Raw genomic sequence first — 14553 nt, 5'->3', positions numbered from 1 at the left:
TAGTCCTTCCTCTGTAAAGCTCTAGCACTCCCCTTGGTGTCTGAGAGAAGGATGGACATGTGGCTGGAAAGCAGCTTTTATATCAGGAGAGCATTTTTCTGTCTTAATTAGAAGGATAATTCAAATGGAAAGCAAGCTTTTAAAATCAGACGCCACACTTGGTCCAGATACAGCAAGAAAATATGTAATTACTTCCTTTTTGCTACCACTTCCAGAACACCAACCACCAGCCTTCTTATTCCTTCTCCCTTCTCAGCAGTACTGTCAACCCATCCTGGACATAAGGAGAAGATGAGAAACTGTGTCTCACAACTTGTCTGACATCATCTATGAACTGCCCTGACCATGCTGGAGGAATCTGTCCCACAGGTCAGGGAGTAGGACTCCTTTGCAGGAATGGGACATGCCATGTGCAAAAATGGAGTAATTTCATATGGGCACTACTTTTTAGCAGTTTAAAACCTTAGACTTGACTTGTGATTAGTAATAACATAGTGCTGTTGGCCCACATGTGGTATAAATCCCTGTTCAGTTATCTATCAGTGCTAATTTTCACCTTCCTTCTTTTCCTATGCCTCCAGCACCTGTAGTGTTGTAGCACTGGAACTGTGATGATATACATTACCTAATTAATGAGTTAATGACAGTGTGTTGTGAAATCATTATGAGGCCCACTTACCCAAGGGGCATATAGTAAATAACGACATAAACATCTCTACAAGCATAATCATGACAATATTTTAATTTTGCTTTTAAAAGAATCAATTTTCACCCAAATGTAAAGTCTGTGCTTGGAGAGATTTGTGTGGGGCTTTTTCCCCCTTTTTCTCTGTGTGTAGATTTGTGAAATTTGCTTGTCACTAATATAAACTAGTAAATTTGTTGTTAAAGCAGTTGTGCCAGTCCCCACAGACTTTTCTAACAAAATTTTGTGCCAAAGATTTTTTCTCATAGATGCAGAGAAGGTTGTCTGCAAGAGTTTACTTACTCAGTGCCCGCCAAGTGAGGCAGAAGAACAGAGTGAAGCAAATGAAGGCCCAGTTCCATTCATGGTTCTTCCCCACTGTAGACACTCCCATGAACACAAAAATCAGGGTCTCACTGATGCTGCTTAGCATCTTCATGAAATATTTTATTGTGGTGTAAGAATTCTGGGAAACATTCTCCTCCACGTATTTTTTCATTGTCACTGCACATGCTGTCATCCTGTACCAAGCAAAACATCAGAGATCAGCCATGATCTGTTTTTCTTTTCAGTTAAGGACAATATCAGCCATCATTACCTGTACTCTCCACCACCAGGTTCTGACCTTCATCAAAACAAGCATTTTATTTCTCCAGTAACACTAGTTATTTCATTAGCTAGAAAAGGATCTTCATTCAGGTTTACAAATCTGTTTTACTTAGGATAAAGGAAGCAAACTAGTCGGCCTTTCTGACAAGGAAGGGAGGGTATCACATTCCAGCTCAAAGTCCATTTTATCCTGAATGCCTAACATGGAGCCACCAAACACCAAATATTTGTCTCAAACAACAGGCAGGTCGGTTCTGTACCAGCCTGCAGGTGGATCAGTTAGAGGGACATAACCTGCCTCTGGGTGACATTGTCCCTTGAGGTGGCAGTGCAGATCATGGTAGCCCCGCGCCAGGGCCAAAGCTGCCATGGCTCCCTGGCAGAGCAGCAGTGCCAGGGCAAGCTGCAGGGCTCTCCAGCCACAGCAGCCCATTGTCGCACAGCAGGAGAAAATTAAACCATCCCACAGAGGTGTCCTCCTCCCTGCAGTCACCTAGGGTGTGTGGAATGGGCCTAAGAAGGCAAAGGGATGTTTTGCATCGCTGTTAATGAAAACTAGAGCCTGTGTCAGAGGCATCAGCAGCCACCCAGCACAGACTGGGTGGCAATCACATGGAGCAGCAGTCTTTGATCAGCCCTGCTGAAGGGGATTTCCTTTTCCCCTCTGCATTTTCCATAAGTAACACACAGATTGAGTGCTATGCTAGTAACATATTCCATCACCTATCTAGTTTCTACTGATATGATTTTAGTCTCTGGGGGCCTCTTGTAATGATATTTTCCCAAACTTGTGAATTCAGAGAATGATGACTGTTCATTAGATAACCTTCCTCTAGTTTCAGTTCATTTAATTTCCACTGAAGAAATCTCAAGGGTATCCTGGTGGAGCTGAGTCATTTAGCATGTCCAAGGACACTTCAAGACAAGGCCATTAGGCATTAATGATTAATACTGTTGACTTTCAGATACACATACATAATAGATTTTCATGATCCAAGTGAAAAATGAACGAATCCTCAATAATTCAGAAAGGTGGCAATAAGTTTCCATCTCTAAAACAAGCAATAATTTCCTCAATGAAGCAGTAAGAATAATAAATCCAAATTATATTTCCATTCTTAAATTACTTATAATTTCAGAACTCTAATGAAAATAAGAAGTGAAAGAAATTAAGAACTATGTAGTCTTGTGCAAGGAGTAGGTGGGGAAGCAGTATTTCAGTCAGTGCAGGTAGGAAGAGGTCCATATGGTTTTACTGTTCACTGCACAGTACATCAAATCCTGCTCAACTAAAAGTTGCCAGTCAGCTCAATCTGAGCATTTGTGTTGGGTATACAAAACACAGCACAAGACTCATCTGCTTTGTCTAATTGCTCAAGATAATCTATATCCAGTCTAACTACTTATTTAATATGTTTAAATATTCAAATACTGCTTCCCAGGACCATCCTGCAAAGGTTATTTTTATAAAGGCAATTCTGCTCTGAAGCTGATTAACCCAGGGTTCTGCAGCCTGGAGAAGAGAACCCTTCAGGAACACCTTATTTCAATATTTTGACTTTTAAAAGAGGCCTATAAGAAACATGGGGACAAACTCTTTAGTAGCACCTATTGCCATATGACAGGGGATAATAGTTTTAGACTAAAAGATTTAGGTAAATTTAGACTCGATGTAAGAAATAACCATTTTACAATGGCAGTGGTGAAGCACTGGAAGAGGGTGCTCAGAATGGTGGCAGACATCCCACCTGTGAAAACATCCAAGGTCAGTTTGGATGGGGCTCTGAGCAACCTGATCTAGTTGAGGATGTCCCTGCTCATTGCCAGGGCATTGGACTAGATGGCTTTTAAATGTCTCTTCCAACCCAAACCATTCTGTGATTCTGTGAAATCAGAGCTTCACAAGGTGAGGTGAGTAAATGCACCTGTCTGGACATCAGCAGCCATATGTTTGTATTTGTTAAGTTTAAACTGGTTTGCCGTCTACAAAGGGAAGCACTTTCTGCAACACGAGGTCACCAAGGCCCATCACGAAAGCTCAGAGCCAGCAGAGGCCATGCAAAGCTGCTGATACCCACCAGCTGTGCACTGAGCCAGCAGCAGCCAGCAGCACCAGCTGGAGCATTTGGCAACAGGAGGTCTCCACCTTCTTATGCTGCACCCTGCAGGTGGGCTGGTTTGGGTGCTATCCTTGCAAGCCACTTGCCAGCAGCTTTCTCCTTAACTTCCATCCCTATTCCTTCCTTTCTCTTCCAGATCCTTTCCTGCTGCCATCCTTTCCTTCCACAATTCTCACCATTCCTGCATTTACTCCAGTCAAGAACCTAAAGCTTTCTCTCTGCAGCAGGCACCCACGCCATCACATACTTTGAGGAACATGTCCCTACCATTATAGCAGTATTAAGCTATCCTGACCACAAAAAAAAATTGCAATATTCATATACATGACCATAAGTATGTATGTGTAGGTGATGTTCTCTTTCACCTGTTTTTCCCCCAGTTTCAATCCCACTGATGGTGTACAAATGTAATACAATTCTAGTGAATGGTGTTAGGGCTGATGTTCACAAAGAACTCAGATGTGCTTTCTTATATTTTCCATACCCATTGTTTTATGCCTCTCTTTGAATCTGATGGTGAAGCTGCTTAGAAATAAATAAAGTGCTGTAGTATCAAATCATTCTCTGCTGCTGCAGAGATCTTATCAGAGATAGCAGACGGATGGTGGCAGCACTGGCCACTTTACACACAAACAGTATGTGAATTACCGGTACTTTTGCCAACTCCCCTCGTTAGAATATCTGTGCCTACACGGACTGTGGGTTTGCTTTTCCTAGTCACCACTGCATTTTACAGATCTCTAAGAATCTGTGCACTGCCTCTCTAATGCCTGTGTTGCACCAACCTTGAGCAAACCACCACAAAACAGCACCAGTTCCTCAAAGAGATCATCCAAAAAGCCGTAAGGAGTACTCACGCCAAAATGCCAGAGATGTAAAGGGTTTCAGCAGACAGGTATGAGAGGTAGCTGAACATGAAGACCAGCAGGGGTTCGATGGAAGAGACGTTGCGGGTGAAACGAGTCATGAATGCTGAGACAAATCCAAACACGATGCCAAACAAGACTCCACCCAGCCCCACCACAAAGAAGCGAGCAAAGCCAGCAAAGACATCGATGGATTCAATTTCTTCATACCTGTGCATCTGGGTGAAGGCAATGAAGATGTTGTATAAAACCTACATGTGAAAATAAGAAAACAGCAGTTGGGCATCTTTTCTGAACCTGACACCTATTTCATAGGTGAAATAATGTATGTGTGTTTAGTGTCTGTGTTTGCCAGAAATTAGGCAGATCAGCAAAGTAACAATTGAAATCTCAGCTGGTTCTTAACAAGTCTCAGAAATATGAGTCCATTAAGTGTCCTGGAAAAGAGCAACCAAAAAAAAAAAGGGTAAATGGCTGTGGAATAGTAGTAAAATAGTAAAATACTGGGGGACTACATGACATTGAGAAATAAAAAAAAATACCCTCTTTTCTTGGTTTGTTTGAGAGTTAATTTAATTTTTGGTCTTTGTAGAAGAGGTTAAAAGCTCATCTGGGTACCTTAAATACCATGGAGTCTCTATCCTCCATGTTCTCCTTCTGACTCAGGCTGGGGCAGGGCAGGGACTAAGAGTCACGTATTTGATTTAAATTCCATTTAGTTTGTCTATAGGATCAGCCAGTAGACTTGACAAACTTCATCAGATGGACATGGTAATGTTACATGTTTTTCAACAGCACTTGACACATAAATATCATGAAACATCACTGAGAATAGGACTGGGAAAGGAAGATGGTAGCCTCAGTTTCATTCTCTAGCTAGGTAAAAAAGCCTCTCTATCATGACATATTTGGAGTTTGGTGCTACTTAACCACCTCCCCAGATAACAACCTAAAAGTATGAATGAAATGCTGTGGCTCTCTAAATGTTCTAAAGACCCTGCACATATACACATTTTGACTAGAAATCTTGAAATTGTTAAAATCAAAATAAAATATCAGATTAGAAGAAAGATTCAATTTAATGCAAATTATAATTTTATAAAATGTATTATATAATTTGGTCTGAAAAGAAAATATCTTAGAGAAGAAAACTTTACCAAACTTCTATTATCAATAATTTCTATTCTTCAGAAACTGTTAATGAAAAGTTTTCAGCATATTCCACTTTCATTCATCTTTTAGAAAGTAATAGAAAATTTCCAGAGTGGTGTAGTAATAAAAAGGCCTTAAAGGTTGCTGACAATCAGTTAATATTAAGTCCTGTCAGATCTGTTTACAGTGACTGTGTAACATATGAAAGTCACCTTTCAGTTTTGAAGAGAGTTTGGGAAATAACTAGACACCAGCTCTCCAAAGCTATTGCACTAAAGCATTAGTTTGAAAACAATAAATAGACCAAAGTCATTTGCATTTTATGGTTTTCTTTGGTCTTTCTTCTTCATCTAGTTAATTCCAGAAGGTTATTAAGAAGACTAAAGCAGGTATTTGCAGGTAGAAGAGTCAAGCTCATTAGGATAATAATTACTGCTCAGCTACTATCCAAGCTTAAATTGCTGCTGGGGACATATAACCTTGAGCTGTCACACGGTCTGTTCTCCAGGAGGCTCACTGCTAATAGCTCTGGGAGACAGACAAGGCCTGACAAAATATTTCTTTCAAGAGAATACCCAGGACTTCCTTTTCCTAATGCCAGTGTATGAAATTTGTCACTTCAGCGGCAGATAAGGAAAAGAAGGTTCATGTTTTCACAGTAAGCAAACCTCACCCTACCTACCCTATAGCTTTTAATTTCAGAGCCTGTTTTCTCTCTGTTTCCCTTTCTTGTAGACTTTGACCTCTTCCTAAGACTTGTGATTCTTTATAAATGATACCACAACATAAGTCTATGTTGACTTACGAAGAAAGATTCTCAGCAAATGACTTAAGAATTTTTTTCACTTTTCTAGTTCCTAAATCCATATGATTTAACTGATTTGGCATAAAAAATGAAAGTTATGGAAACGTGACATAATTTCTGTATTTTTTTGTAACATGCTTTGTAGGAATAAGCTGTTCTGTACCACAACCTCCACTGTGTCATATAAAGAAGGCTCAGCTAAGTTACATTGCAGTGTTTATGCCAGTAAATGGATTACTAGAATTCTTTATATATCAGGAAAGCCTGAATCAGATTAGGAGGCTTTTCTTCACACAAAAATAAGGGACTGATTGATAGTGGTCTCATGTAGCAACCCTGAGAACATCATGATTTGGGTTGCTCGGAGAGGATTTTGTATCACTGGGCAGCTCTCAGAACCACAGGGAGGAGCAGAGAACATGACACTGCTGCCACAGAGGACTCCTCAGGGACTGCTCCATGCTCCAGGTGTCTGTGTACAGTTACTACACACACACACAATCCACACCAGAAGCATTGGAAGAAGAGATTTTCAAGTGACTGCCTTAACCACCAACACAGGCTGTCTTGATAATTCTTTCTTACCACCCTAATTCTTTCTGACTATTGTAGTTGGTTTTACTCTAATGGCAGTGGAACAACTTTTACAGCAAGAGAAGAGAAGAGAAGAGAATATCTCTATCCTGCTATCTAGCATCCAAACTAGTGATCAAGGTCTTTCTCAGTGACATCAGAGGCAATTTCAAATCTCCTAAAATAATAAACTAATTTTACTTAGGTCTTCAACATGTATTAGATTTAACTGTCCTGCTGCTTACAAAGAAAAGAGGATTCCATTAGAGAATACAGCCAGTGCCACACATTTTGAGTACAGCATGATATTTAGGTGTTCTCAGTATTTCTGAAATCAAGCCTTAGAGATGAAGCAGTCAGGGAATATTCCAGTTCCTGATTTATACCAGTGGCTCAGCTCCTTTTCAGAAACAAAATTGTCTGTGTATTTGTGGGAGAAGAGCTTCAGATGGCTGAAACACTGCACAGCAAAATCAGGGTATTCCACCAGAGTTCAGTCTTGAATAAGACCTGCACTGGATTTACAATACTCTTTTTGAACAGGGCTTTGAAATTCCACTAATGTATGATGTATCCTAGGTCCAGCCCTGATGTTGTCGGAACTATTCTGATGCTAGCAGCCCACTCAGAAATAACTGGGAAAAGAAGTAATTAACAGCACTTGGAACCTTCTTTTTTCCATCCACATACATGGCCCTACTGAGGAAAAAAAAGAAAAGGTACCAATGGGTAAAATTAGTAAATCATCCATTTTCTCCCACCCCCTTAAGGCAAAGTCATAAATTCTAGATTATAATTCTAATCCTACAGTCTGTTATTTTGAGATATTTTTTATATACCAGCATATTGAACTAAATATAGGAGACAGAGCTATTGTTGCCCCACATGTATTACACAAGTTGAACAAAACTCATACTAGTTTTTCCTGCTGGTGAAAAAAAATGTTCAAGCTGATAAGCAGGCTGGAGAATACCAGGGGATATTTGTATTTAAACAATAAAAAAATATGTATGCTTAATATATCTTGGTGATATTATCTTCTTCAAACACTTAGAGTTAACTCAAATGAAACTGTTAAGAGAGAAATAGAAGGAAAAGGTAAGAGAAGACACCTGAGATAAGTAGTTTTAAAGTGGGCTATCAGAGAGGAGACAGCCACCTGCTGGATTCCATTCAGGTGACAAATACTTCAGTCTCCTTGAGCATGAAGCCAAGTAGAGATTTTGAAAGCCCAAATGCCCAGAAAGGGGGTGAATGGTGGTTGATGCAGAGATGCAGTAGCTGACAAAGTGATGGCAACGCGGCTGCTCTGAGCCCCGAAGATGGGAGTGTGGGGCAATGGGGACTCTCAGCGGTGCGCACCCAACATACCCCATGTACAGCCCTTTCATCTCCTTTACTAACACACCCAGGGCTGCTGAGGAGTGCCTAAATCCACTGTTTTAACAGGCTTTCTGTCACTGCACATTTGTACTGTAACAGGATCCCAACTGGAAGCTTGGGTAAATACCAGCAGGAGTTGGAGCCACATGAAAAATAGCTGGGAGAAAAGCAAAGGCAAGGTAGTGAGCCCTTCAAGAAAAGCATGAAACAAGCTCTTCCAGTGTGAAAAAGAGGCATTAGATTTTTGAGGTCAGTATTTGAGGGAACCAAAAAGACAATTGTAAGAGATAGACTCATTGGGGATTTTTCTGTTACAGCTGTAGCACCCAAGTAGTTTGAACATAAATGAAATAACACTTGTCCCTGAGTTCTACATCAGCCCTGTATCTCTGCTCACCAAGAGGAAGGATTTATGATCCTTAGGCTGTGCCTGCAAGTTACTTTGCTCCTTTTGCTTTTCTCAGTACTGGCAAACTGCACTTCTCCCATGAAGCCTTTCAGCAGTGAACTCTGTACAGATTTTACAAGTCCCATTTGGGCTGTACCTCATGTATAGCAGTATCTGAATAGTTTTTATGTGTTTTAGATTCCTGTGATTTAAATTCTGTAAAGATCTTATCTAGTGAAACTCTTTAACCTGCTGTTAACTTGTACCACATGAGCAGTCCTGTTGGTTTCTGAGCAATAAACTTCCTGCTTGAAATTTCTTCCTTGAAAAACATATGTTTTAAATGTTCTTGTCATTTCTGCTTACAGCTAGAATTTCAGGTTGCTCCAATTTTAGCAGAACTAATGAGATAAGGGGGAATATATTATCAAAAGTGAGCTTAAAAAAACACTCTTATTAAAAACAAAAAATCAACAACAGCAAACAGACAACCAACCAACCAAATCTTTCTTATTCAGGAAACATTTTTTCTGGATATTTATGACAAGACAGCCAAAAAATTTAAACATTTGTCAGATGTCAATATTTTTTATTGATAGAAACAGAATTATGCGAAGTTCTTAGTGGCATTTGGAATTCCTGTCTAAGGTCTCTGGTGAAATTTCTGGAAGGGGCTGGAGCACATAGTGTGGCCCCAGAGGTTATCCACATCTGGTTTGCTTTTCCTTTTTTTTTTTTCAGAGGACCCTCTCAGGTATATGACAAGGCAGGATCTCCTATATTTCTACCCTTGCTGCCTTCAGTCTTCAAGCAGTACAATTTTCTGTTTATTTGCTTGCACAATGGCAAGAACATTCCAAGGTCCTACACTGATCTGACCAGAAAAATCAGCTGTAGCTTATCCATTCACTTCAGGGAATGCAAGAGCACATCTCACACGTATGTGGATGTTTCCCTCTTCCAGCAGCTCTAAAATACATGCTTTGGAAAGAGGTAATCTAAGATGTAATTTTTGCATGCATGAAAATCCCCTGTGTGTAATGAAGTATAAATAAAATAAATAATGTATTAGGATCTCCTGTGTTCTTGTCCTGTGCCCAGTAACCCTAGAAGCCAAAAGAGTCCAAAGAGGGGAAGACAAGGAGCAGAAACAAACTCACCACAGTTATGCCATCATTTAGCAGTGACTCTCCAAAGATCATCATATAAAGCTGCTCATTAACAGAGGCTTCTTCAAAAACCACCAGAGCTGCCACGGGGTCCACTGCTGAAATCATGCTGCCAAAGAGCAAGTTCTGCAGCAGGCTCAGGTCACTCAGGCCAAAGGCTTCGATCTGGCAGACTCCATAGAGCGAGAGGCCAATCCCAAATGAGCTTAGCAGAGCTCCCAGAACAGACCACCACAGAATGGATCCAAAGTTTTCAAAAAATGGTCGAGTTGGCATGAAATAACCTTCCTCCAGAATAATGGGTGGGAGGAGATACAAGAAGTAAATACTACTGTCCATCACTGGTGGAGATTTGTGATGGGAAGCAAAGATGATTGCTCCTACTAGTGCTCCAATGGCAATCAGGATGCAGCTTTCAGGCATAAGTTTTGGTAATCGGTGAAAGATGTGGAAACCTTGAATAAAACATTAGAGTATTATTTAAGTTTTTAAGTTACTTTGTCTTCAAACAGGCAGCTTTGGTATAAGGGTTATGAAGGTAAAAACAGGCAGTACTGTTCCCTTCAAAACTAAACATTCCCACACTTGTATCACTAAAGCAGGGCAAGAGTTTGACAATGAATTTCTTCTCTTCCTGCTGCCCAGCTCCTGGTTGCTGAGCAAGAATGTCTGAGTTTAAGCTCCAGTTCTGAAAATGCAGAAACTTCTTTGAAATGATCCTCCACAATTTGGAAAGAAAATATTCTTCGAGAATCCTTACTTCTCACCTGCTACTGGCTTGTCCAGTCACTATACAAAGAGCTGTGTGATCATAGTGTGAACAAGATGTGCCTGTACTAAAAATGTCAGGATTTTTTAAAATTTACAAGAATGAGAATGATGCAGACTAAGAAACCTTTAAATCCAATATCTGTGACTCCATGTTTGAAGCTAGGTCCGCCTTCATCTTGCAACTCTAGAAGGTTCTGCCATGACAGTATTTCTGTGACCCTTAAACTATCAGTTTCCAAAAGCAAAAGAATGTAATTTTTTTAGGACACTATTTTTTTTTTCTAAGAGGTATGTTTATATCATAACTCTACTTATCTGCTTTTTAATTTAAAAAATCATTTTTAAGTCTTCTTCTAGTCTTACAGATAAGGGGATTGTTTTGCCTTTCAAGATCTTGGAACTGTTTCCCACCCTTAAAATATTGAAATCCAGAAAGAAGATAATACCTGAACAAAACATTGAAAACTTTAACAGTTTGGAAATCTTCTTCTCTGGGTAATCAGATTATTCAGACTAATGCTTTCTTCCAAATATATTTAAAATTAACAGCTCCACACTTTTCATCAAAAATAATGTTATTTGAAAACTCACAGTAAAAGTAACAGGTCCACCTGGGAGGCATCACACAATTCTTCTAAAGTATCTGTTTCATGTGCAAAACAAGAATATTGTGTAGATGTGCCATATGTCAAGTTTTGTGCTTTATGGATGATAAATAAAGAATTTGGTCGATATGTTTAATATTAAAACACTCTGCTGATGCCATAACAAATTTAAATTTTGAAAATTTTGATTGTTATGTTACCAGTGGAAACATTTGTAGGAATCGGATTGAGAGCATCAGCTATAATGAAACTAGCAAATCATGGACAGTGGTGATGATTTTTGTCAGCTGGGTGACTATGACAGGAAAAATGTTTATCTTAAGGCCACCTCCAGAAAAACATCAGTCTCACCTACCAGCTTGTTCTAAGGAAGAGTTTGAAAATCCCACAAAAAGTTCAAAAGAAAAGGGATATCTTATATGTACAACTCTTCACATCATTACCGTCTTCATTTATTTGATATTGCTGCATTAATTCTAAATGGTCACAATGAATTCAGCCCAACCATGCAAATGTGTAAGACATGGTGAGCCTTTTTTTGCAATATTAATTCCAGTTCCTATTGCAATTATTGCTCCCTGAATTGCATTTCTCCTTTCAGATACCCACATGGAGCTCTAATAGAAGCTAGATGCATTGCTATGTATTCAAAAGATACATAGCCTACATCTCTGATGATCCACACCCTCAGAGACTCTCATTCTCTCTCCCCAGTATTACTTTTCACACCAACTCCAAGGAGCAAATATGTAAAACAAAGACTCAGAGGGAAATATTTCCTTTTATTCATACAAAGGAAGAATGCTTTACACTTTCTCCTCAAAATTCACTGCACTTGAAGTCTCAGTCTGGTGTAACTGATTTCTGCAGCTGTGTCAGGTTGCAAATTGCGGTATCTTGTGATCTATAAGGACTAAAAAAATGAATGGACAGCACTGTGTAAGGGAGCTCTGTTGCTATTTGCTACTCACAGCCCAAGAGACCTGAAGATTAGAGGTCATATGTTAACTTAAGTAAGATGGAATCATTCTAAGGTGGAATTTTGGCACTGCTGTGGTAATGAACACACCTGTTCTTTTGACAGACACAGTAAAATCAATCCCAGCTACAAAATGAATGAAAGTTACTTGGTTATATTGTATTTTTTTTAACTTCTTTCCAAGTTAGGAGGCCCCAAGATCCCATTTTCTACTTACCTATTTTTGCAAAAGAGGCAAGGAGGATCCAAAGGGTAACTTCATAGGGAATTTGCACGTAGTCATAGTCCAGTGTGAAAACATGTAACCTCATATCTTCAGAAGAGTCAACAGCACCACTGGAATCATGCTCATAATGAAGCAAGGACCTCTTGCCCAGGCTGGGCTCAGCCCCATGAGCAGCAGCAGAACAGGATACCACACTCAACAGCAGCAGCACACTGGAAAGCCTTGCATGTGCAAGCCTGGCAAAGCCCATGTCTGGGGCTGTGACCATTTTATTACAGATTTAGCATATAGTGGTGCATGAAGGTGTGCACACTCAGTTCTGGTGATTCACACTGCCCACAGCCACTTCTTCCTCAAGGCTCTTTCATTTGCCTGTTAGAGGTCATTTTATAGTCCTTATGTGCCTGTCCCATTCCTTGTGCTGCAGACAGACCTGGAGTTTCTGTGAAGATACCGGTTGTGCAGGTTCCACTGACCCAGAAAAACCTTGGCCACTGCATTACCCTGTTGAGGAATAAAAAGACTTTTCCAACTACATAATTTATGCAGCCTCTCTGATTTTTCCACTGTCACAAAAAAAAAAAAAAAAAAAAAACAACCCCAGGCAAAAAAGCTTTCAATGCTCACCTTTCAAGCAGCAAGCACCGCACGAGGGAATTGCATCGCTTGTGAGAGGTGGTGGCAGCCTGGGCAGGCAGGAGAGCCAGCTTCGTGCCTTCCTCTCTTGCCCTCGCTCCCCATCTGCCTCCCCAGCACAAGTGGCACCCCGGGCACCACACCTGGCACGACTCCCTGGTCCTGTCACACCTGGTGACAAAACTGCCCAGTGTGCAAATAAAGGGACTGTGCAGGGCTCCCGGGAGGGACATCTGGTGGGGGACCGCGCAAATTACAGCCTGGCTTGGGAAGGGACTCCCTCCCTTAAACGCGTGTATGTAATTAGCAGGTAATATCGACATAGAGAGGAGGGGCTGAGTCACACCACCTGCCTAAAATAGGATCTTGGGTTATCTTGTATTTGGCATTTGTTTTGCTCATACCAGTAAGGCGCCTACTGGGCAAATACATTATCCTCCTCTGGCCGCTCTTATGGATCATTTTTTTTAAATGCCCGCATATTTTCTCCTCCACAAAGACTACCATGTTTAGTGTAAGGATAACAGGGTGTGCAAACATAGTGCTGTTAATTAGAATCTTCTAAAACCTGTATTACTTATCTTAGAACAGAGTGCATTTAATTTACTGACAAATTATTCAAATTCATCAATGATTTGACTGTGTTAGAAGACAGTGCAGATAGGGCGGATGGTGAGAACAGATGTGATACCCCAAAACAAGTAGTTCTGAGGACCCTGAAACCACACTGCACGTGCTTGGGAGGGGATTCCTTCAAAGCATTGGCCTCACAGACTGAATGTCCCTTCATGGGTAGAGAACATCTTCCACTTGACTTTCTGTGGAAGGGATCCAGTGTGTGCAACTGCAATGGTCTATAATGCAAAGCAAAAGGTGACAGGTGGTGACAAGTGGGAAATTTGTATCAAAATGATAATTATCTGAACCAAATCTCCAATACAGGTGGAACTGCAATGTCAAAATTCTCTGTGGTACAGTGTTAGAACCCTAGTTACTGAGAATTTTAGACTTTCTGTCCTGATCCCCAAAAGAACACTAATTTAACCTGAAGCTGAAGAGAAAACTTCCAAAATTAAATGATAGAACTAAAATTATAAGTGTGTAATTTGAATAGAATTATATAATAACATATAATAGAAAACTTAGGGTTTTAGAGTTTTAGAATAAAGTAATATATATAAAACAAAATAAAAGTTTTAGAGCAGAAGCTAATCCCTCTCCTTCATGGGTTTGGGTAGTATTGTGTAATTAAATTTAAAAGTCCACATTATGAGCCATGAGTTATTAAGTTAAAAGTAAAAATAATTTAAGTATCATTTCTTAATTAGACAGTTTATCCTTAAAAAAAACCTTGTAAAGTGAGAGATACGGCTCCATTTTTTAGTTTGTTTAAGTACTGTAAGACTCACAGTTTTATGAGACTGTAATATAAATAAAAACTAGAAAACATCTGAATCCAAACAAAAAAAAACCATCTCACACATTTAATACTGAGCCTAACAAAAAAGAAGTTAAAACTCCACAGTACGGCCAGTGATGCCCTTTGATGGTCCACTTCTACATGAAGCAGTATCTTCTGTCAGCCT

The 14553-nt window shown here is 39.9% G+C and overlaps 1 protein-coding gene across 1 annotated transcript in view; it reads right to left on the bottom strand.

Moving 5' to 3' along the window:
- SLC9A4 (solute carrier family 9 member A4) overlaps nucleotides 1-12605 on the bottom strand; it is a 29622-nt gene extending 17017 nt beyond the window's left edge. Inside the window, exons 1-4 of the mRNA XM_058800092.1 lie at nucleotides 12323-12605; nucleotides 9742-10205; nucleotides 4272-4531; nucleotides 989-1206 (exon numbers count right to left, since the gene is read on the bottom strand). Coding sequence (XP_058656075.1) covers nucleotides 989-1206; nucleotides 4272-4531; nucleotides 9742-10205; nucleotides 12323-12599 — 1219 coding nt within the window. The 5' untranslated portion in view covers nucleotides 12600-12605. The remainder of the gene's footprint in view (nucleotides 1-988; nucleotides 1207-4271; nucleotides 4532-9741; nucleotides 10206-12322) is intronic.
- Between the last annotated feature and the right edge of the window lie 1948 nt (nucleotides 12606-14553).

The sequence above is a fragment of the Ammospiza caudacuta genome, chromosome 2, assembly GCF_027887145.1.
Source record: "Ammospiza caudacuta isolate bAmmCau1 chromosome 2, bAmmCau1.pri, whole genome shotgun sequence".
Classification (NCBI taxonomy): Eukaryota; Metazoa; Chordata; class Aves; order Passeriformes; family Passerellidae; genus Ammospiza; species Ammospiza caudacuta.
Note: the sequence above shows the minus strand (reverse complement) of the source record. Positions and strands in the feature narration are given on the sequence as shown.